We start from the raw sequence: 7,719 nt of genomic DNA on the forward strand, positions 1-7,719 counted from the left end.
AACAGCCCCCTTTTCTACCTGCTAATGAGCCTGTCAACAAGGCATTTAATATTCTGTGTAGGGCTGGAGAGATGGCTAGTGACTGAGAGTTCAGTTTGCCAGCACCCATGTCAGGTGGGTCATAGCAGCTGCAACTCCAGTTCCTGAGAATCTTATTCCTTCTGGTCTCTAGACACCCATGTACATACAATACAGACTGGAGTGCTGGGAACTGAACTCCGGTCCTCTGCAAGAGCAAGTGCTCTTACCGATCCACCTCTACAGCACCTACTACACTTAACTCCCATACTGTTGTGTCTTTATGATTATTTCCCAATTTACTCCCCTTGCTCACATCCCAGTACGTCTCATTTTGGTGACGCTGACTCCCTGGCTCCAGAAAGGGAAGGAATGTTGGGTGATTTCTCATTGTGGCGCCATAAACTGATGTACAGACTTTATGCTAGGTACTGATAAGGTGAGGAGTGCTCTTTCATTTAATAGCTAAGTTCTTACAAAGCACACAATGGCTTTCAAACCAAATCCTGAGCTAATACACCTGCAATTAACTAAAGGCATCCTCAGAACAAGAGCTTAAAAGAAAAATATATTTTTACATGTGTATACAAGTTGGGTCCACACATGCCAGGGTGTGCATGTAGAAGACAAAGGGCAACTTTCAGAAATCAGTTCTCTCCTTCCACCCCAGGCTCCATAACTGAACTCAGGTCATCAGGCCTGAGCAGCCACCTCACCATTCCCAAGATCAAGACTTCTTTGATGCTTCTATTTCTTCCCATAATGCAGCTTCGATTTTTGAAGTGTCATATTCTCTCATCATATCAAACTCAAGCCATGGCTGGCTCCACTTCTGGGCTTCTTTCATTTGCTCCTCAGTTAAAGCAAGATCAAATCTGATCCCTTTAATGTTGAAGTATGGACGTTCCCAGCGTTTGGACCACGGCTTTGGCTTCATTTTAACTTGGAGCTAAGGAAAACAAAAATAGAATTTGGGCTGGGGAGATGCACACAAAAGTCTCCCTGAGTTTTCTGCAGGGTGCTTCTTCAAACTGGCACCTAAGCACAGGTGCACGGTCCTACCTTGTTAACAGGCACTTCCTGGCAGGACTCGTGTGGGACTGGCTTCATGTTAACATCAAAGGTGCTGAACTCGGGGAGGGCGTCCCGTAAATACAGCAGGCTGTCGTCCAGCCGCTTCTCCAACTTCACCACCTGGATCTCGTGGATTCGAGGATTATACAATTCAAAGCAAAGCTCCACACCTAAAAAAGGAACATGCTTACCACCTAAGTCCAGACTCCTGCAATACTTCATAGTACAGTCATGTACTTTGAAGCTAGCAAGTGGGACATGGAACGAACACATAAAATTTCTAAACTGGAGATTACTAAAGCAAAACAAACCAAATCCCATTTAAATGAAAAAGTGAAAATTGAATGATGTCGTTTAAGTCTCAGATTGGCCTACAGGTACGCCGGCGGATCACTGTCTTCATGGCCAGCTAGTCCCCCATGGGAGCTACCATCTCTGGACAGGTGGTCCTAGGCTGGATGAAGAGTTGGGGAACCATGAGCTTAGAAGTGGTCCAGCGAATGGCATTCTTCTATGGTTCTGTCTCAGTTCCACTGGAGGCTGTGACCTGAACGTGTAAGCTGAAATAAACTCTCTTCCCCTAAGTATCTTTTGGACAGGAGTGTATTAAGGGAGCAACAGAGGCTAAACTAGAACACTAGGCAGGGCCCTCAACTTGGTGAACAAGACACTGCTTTGAGTGTGACCCCTCCAACACTCACCCTGAAGGGCTCCTCTCGCAGTGGCGGTTCTCTGACAACTTCACGCCTGAGAACCCTGAGGTGCACTGGGAAGAGTAAACACCCTCGCTTGCCATTTCAATTCTTGATCTTTCTAGAACTTCACTATTTGTTCCTCTACTGTGCTGGTCATGGCATGTATGATTGCTTCTGAATCCAGAGTGCAGTGCTGACTACAGCAGCTGTGTCATGACATAAGCAAACTCCTAAGGACACCATCCTCTCTGTCCCAGAGGACTCTGGGAAAAGGAGGATCCTGCTAAATGTGAAGACTCACATCCCTAATCCTGTAATCTCAATGCTCAGAGGGCAAGAGACTGGAGGATTGCTACAAGTTTGAGGTCAACCAGCTCCATATAGCAAAACCCTGGCCACTCGTGGCCTGCATGGGAAGACCCTGTCTCACACACACTGCTAATAAAGCAAAAGGAGTCTTCCTCACTGCCTCATTCACTGTCTCCACTCTTGAAGATGCCATGTCTATACAGGCAGGGTCTCACTATGTAGTCCAACCTGGTTTTGAACTAAAAGATATCCTCCTGCCTCAGCATATTCCTTGTGCTACGAAAACAGGCAAATGTGCCCATGCCCAGCCCAGAAAGTCTAGTCCTAACGGGTGTTGTCCATATAATAAAAAGAAGCTTTCAAAAGAAAGTAGACCCTCCAACAGTCCATTAAACAGTGGACATAAATCTCTATCCACTGCAAAGCACATGTTATCTCTTGGGGAAAATCCACATTCACATTCTGGAAGCACAAGAAGAAATATACCTTGTCCTTCAATCGTGTTTCTAAGGGTGAAAGTAGCCCCAAGCCCTTTTCCCGACCGCTGGATGCAAATCCCCAGGAACTGGCTGGTTTTTCCACTGGCATACGGGTCGGCTGTGGTGACACGCAGTATGCTTCCTACAGGGTCAGAAGAGAAGCAAGCTCAGGAATGAGATGCAGGAATGAACACATAAGGTCTACAACTTAGTATGTTAAAAATAAATAACTAATGGCAAAACCCAGATACCTGGAGAATAATCTTTATGCAAAGAGAACTATCCCCCACACCTGCTGACGGACACTGGACCTCACTCACCGACGTAGAACTCTGGGATGTGAAGCACCTTTCTCCTGTCGAGCATATCTTTTCGTTCTAGCTGAAATTTCAGAGGGTTTGTTCTGCCCCTTGGAGGAATGAATTCAGGACTCAGGAACCTATAAAGGAAGGCATTTTAAAAATGAGAAGGTAATTTGGGCCAATAAAGGGGGTGGGTGGGGAAACTAGTTTACAAAGAAATGAAAGGGTTAAATGTTGATGCATTCCATTTAAATAAGAAATCATGTTGTTTCTAAAGCTGAACTTTCAGCATTCGAGTACCCACCAGGCATTTTACTTAAAAGCTTATAAAACATCTAGACCCCCACAGTCTGGACCTTAATTGTCCAAGAAGGCACATTTGCTAAGAGCTTAGCTGCCAGCCTGTGCAGTCACTGGGGGTTAGAAAGCTGTAAGAATTGCACTTGGGAAGCAGAGGCAGGTACATCTCTGTGAGTTCGAGGCCAGCCCATTCTACAGCGTGAGTTCCAGGACAGGCTCCAAAGCTACACAGAGAAACTGTCTCAAGCAAAACAAACAACAACAACAACAAAAATTACAACCCAGTAGAGAAAACATGTCATGTAGTCGGACGTTTTTGTCCCATCTGCCTGCTCCCAAATAACCACAGAGACTTACTATTAATTGTAAGTGCTTGGCCGATAGCTTAGCCTTGTTTTTAACTAGCTCTTGTAACCTAAATTTACTCACTTTTATTAATCTATGTGCTGCTCCAAGGCTTATTTACCTCATGTACGTACTCCCATCCTGCTCGCTCTGCATCTCCTGGTGTCTCCGAGACACCGCCCTTCTTTCTAGCATTCTACCTGCCCCGAAAATCCCGCCCAGTCATCAGCCAGTCGGTTCTTTGTTAACCAATGAGAGCAATACATATTTACGGTGAAGAGCAGGACTATGCCACAGCAATGTCACTGGGCGTGTTCGCTGAAGCAAGGATGAGACCCAGCCCCTTTCGGTTTCTTCTTTTGCTTTACCTCAACTGCTACTTCCTGCCATGTCGCACTGTGTCACTGCAGGGCCAAAGTGACAGGGCCAGGGCGACGCAAAGTTAACTGAAACTGCTGAAACCCTGAACCAAAGTAAATAGTTCCCTTTAAGATGATTGACTCAGTACCATAAATTAATCTTCATAGAAATTAGGTAACTTTGCTGTCATCTATATAGATAAAAACAACAACAACAACCTAAAGCTTACAGACAATGAACCACTGACACGTTACTACTGCTGTTAGTTATAATTCTGTCAGTTTAGTGTAAACACTGCGTGCCTCGCAGGCTGCAGAGCCTTGGCGACAGGTCTCCTGCTGAGCTGTAAGTATGGAGAAAAAATATTAAAATCACCAACTGCAAACCTCCCACCAAGCACGGTGGTGCTCACCTTGATCCGAACACTCAGTAGGCAGCAGCAGGCAGATCTCTGTAAGCTCACGGCTAGCCTGTCTACACAGGGAGACAAAACCTACACACACACACACACACACACACACACACATATTGTGTACTGGGAGTGGGGTGCGGACCATAGCATCCACGTATGGGTGCGAAGACGAATTTTGGAGTAGGGTCTTTCCTTCTACTATGTGTTCTAGGGATGGACCTGGGTGGACAGGCTTGCGCAGGAGAAACCTTTACCACTGTTGAGCCATACTGTTTGTTACCTTTTGAAAACTGACTTCTTTTTAAATGTCTATGAGTGTTTGCCTGCATGTATGTATATGCATCACATACATGGCCTGGTTCCCTCAGAGAGCACAAAGAAGGTGCTGGATCCACAAGAGCTGGAATTGCAGATGGTTGTGAGCCACTCTGAGGGTCCTCTGGAAGAGCCTCAAGCGTTCTTAACGGCTAGCCATCTCGCCAGCTTTTGAAAGATTATTTTCCCACTTCAATGAGATAATGTGGTCATAGAAATTTTTTTTTTCTAAATCATTAGCTTTCCTAAGTCCAAGCAGATTTCAATTCAGAACTACAGGATATTTAAAATATTTAGGCCCAGGGACAAGCTACGCCCCTTTAACGAAGCCTATAATCGCACAAAGTTTTTCCCATGAAAAGTCAGGTTTGTTTTGGTTGTGAGTGTTCTGAAACAGGCTCTAGCTATGCAAACCTAGGTGGCTCAGAAATCCACTGTGTTAGCCAACAGACTCTACCCAGGAGGAAAGCTTTGGGGACGTCAAATCAACTCAAATACGTTCACAGGTGCAGCTAAGATGAAAAGTTTAGAACACATAAAACTGAGGAATGGGAGTCCAAGCCTGCGTCCCTTCAGGATCTAGACAGGGGCAGACGCGGAACTCGAGTAGGTGCTACAAGGTAAGCAGGTATCCAACCGTGCGAACACCCAGGAAGCTCCGGGAGCTGAAGACGCCCGCGCGTGCGCACGCCCTCTAGGCCGCGGGCCCCCTCACCTTCTCTGCTCCTCCGGGGCTTGGCGCCGGTCCACTATGACAGGTTTCGGAGGTGGCTTGAACCCACTGGGCTCGGAAGGTCCGGTGCTCTGAAGCCGGCTCGGTCCCGTGCGGACACAGAAGACATCAGACGCGACTGTAGCGAGCCGCGGCCTGGCCGTTCGGAAGCTCCGGGCCAGGTTCAGGGACACCCTACAGCCTTCTGCCATGGGGGCCGCCATGTCGACACATGCAATACAGGACTACAGCTCCCAGAAGTCAGTGCGACGAGGTATGGCCAGACGGTGGCTCCTATGGGACCAATCTGCTTTCCTGTGAATCACCGCTAGTTTGAGGACACTGTATTGCCAAAAGTATATAATGTCCTCTTCTCCATAATTTACAAAGTTACACTCCCCCCAAGGGCAGGCAGATTTGTACTTTGCCTAGATACTGTGACCTCATTTGCATTGTGAGTGAGCGTGGAATGTGTGTTTGTGTATGTTCGTGAATGTGAGTGTGATTGTTGGGGCCCATGGAGGCCAGTTCCCTGGAGCAGGCAGTAAAGAGGTACCCCGCATGGGTGCTGAGAACCTGGGTCCTCTAAAGCATCAGTAAATGTTCCTAACAGCTGGAACGCCGCTCCAGTCTCGTTTCCACTTGTTATTTGCCCGTGCCTGTATGCAAAAACACAACTGTCTCCTCAAAGGGAATAAGAGATAGTTTACTCTGGAGCCAAGTATTAGTGACCATGGCTTAGGAATATAGATTTAAGTCCCATAAATCCATGTTCTGATGAGGTAACAATTTCATGAAGTTTTCATGATATCAGAACAAAGAAGGCTGTAAAACACTCCTTAAATACATTGGTGGGTCCATCAATTTAGGTGCACCTTTGATGTTAACATGAAGCCAGTCCCACACGAGTCCTGCCAGGAAGTGCCTGTTAACAAGGTAGGACCGTGCACCTGTGCTTAGGTGCCAGTTTGAAGAAGCACCCTGCAGAAAACTCAGGGAGACTTTTGTGTGCATCTCCCCAGCCCAAATTCTGTTTTTGTTTTCCTTAGCTCCAAGTTAAAATGAAGCCAAAGTGATCAAATTCAGGCCATCAGGCTTGGTAGCAGGTACCATTTGCCACTAGCCATCTCTCTGGTCCTGACCCTGAATACTGATCCTTATGCTTCTGTCTCCCAACCACTGTTTTTAATAACCTGGATAGATTACCCTGAAATGATGAAGAAAAAACAAACAAACAAACTGGGTGTGATGGCTCGGATAAGAAATGTCCTCAGAAAGGTTCATGTAATGAAACCTTGGTCCTACTTGGAGGAATTATTATCAGGAGGTGACTCCATCATGAAAGTGACCAAATGAGCAGTAAGGATCTGGAGCCTAGTTGTTGGAAATGGTGCGCCTGAGTGACTTTGAGGAGTTTCTGTTGTCCCAGGCCCCTTCCTTTCACCTTCTCTTTGCTTCCTAACTTCCATGAAGTGAGCAGCATCCTGCCTGGCTCACACACCACAGCTGCCTCACCTCTGGTCAAAAGCAATGCAGTATGTATGCTGTAAACTGAAAATGTCTCCAAAACTGAGGGCCAAAATCAATGAACAAAACCAAATTCCTCTTCTGAGTCGTCTAGTCACAGAAAGGGAGAGCATGGATCTACTGAAAATTCTGGAGGAGTCGGAAATCAGGCAGGGCCCTGGGGGGACAGCTCACACTGTAAAACTCTTAAACACAAGGAGCCAGGCTTAGTCTCCAGCACCCACATAAACGCCTGGCATGATATCACCCTCCACACACAAGTACAAGTGTGCCCACACCCAAACATGTGTTCAGAGGCAAAAAATCAAAATACATAAAACATCTTTCACAGAGAAGTCACATGGTCCATTTGTTGAGCTTTCAACAAATCAGCTGGTGGGTACTATGTACGCACTGTGGTCATCAAGGAGGATTTGGGGAAGTGATTTACTCTGAACAAGTCACTGTAGATGGTAGGAGCATGTGGGAATACATTTTCTCCCAACAAGCACAACCAAGAAAGCTTCCAGAAGAAAGGAGACCTGGAGTCAACCTCAGAGACATGCATAATGAGGCCAGTCAGAAGAGATTAGGATTAATCTGAAGAGATCAGAGAATGCTAAGCCCCTGTCATGGTTAATCTTGATTACCAACTTAACAGGAGCTAGAATCACCAAAGAGACAAGCCTATGGGCATTTCTGGGAGGGATTATCTAGATTAGATTAATTGAGGTGGTGTATTAGTCAGGATTCTATAAAAGAACTAAACCAACAGAATGGATATGTGTATGCATTGATTATGTGTGTGTGTGTGTATTTACATATATACACACATAAAATAGTAAAAGGGGATTTATTAGGCTGATTTACAGAATGTGGTCCAGTAGTCTAA

At 46.0% G+C, this 7,719-nt stretch overlaps 1 protein-coding gene across 1 annotated transcript; it reads right to left on the reverse strand.

The window, feature by feature from the left end:
* Nucleotides 1-453: 453 nt before the first annotated feature.
* Nucleotides 454-5,556, reverse strand: Mrpl19 (mitochondrial ribosomal protein L19). The gene is made up of 5 exons (XM_041634091.1): nt 5,325-5,556; nt 2,896-3,014; nt 2,583-2,717; nt 1,081-1,262; nt 454-967 (listed from the first exon to the last, which is right to left on the reverse strand). Exons 1-5 carry the CDS (start codon nt 5,543-5,545, stop codon nt 746-748), a joined length of 879 nt encoding a protein of 292 aa, XP_041490025.1. The 5' UTR covers nt 5,546-5,556; the 3' UTR covers nt 454-745.
* Between the last annotated feature and the right edge of the window lie 2,163 nt (nt 5,557-7,719).

This window comes from Microtus oregoni, unplaced genomic scaffold (genome assembly GCF_018167655.1).
Source record: "Microtus oregoni isolate MIOR12 unplaced genomic scaffold, Mior012 000002F_ref0000024, whole genome shotgun sequence".
Lineage (NCBI taxonomy): Eukaryota > Metazoa > Chordata > Mammalia > Rodentia > Cricetidae > Microtus > Microtus oregoni.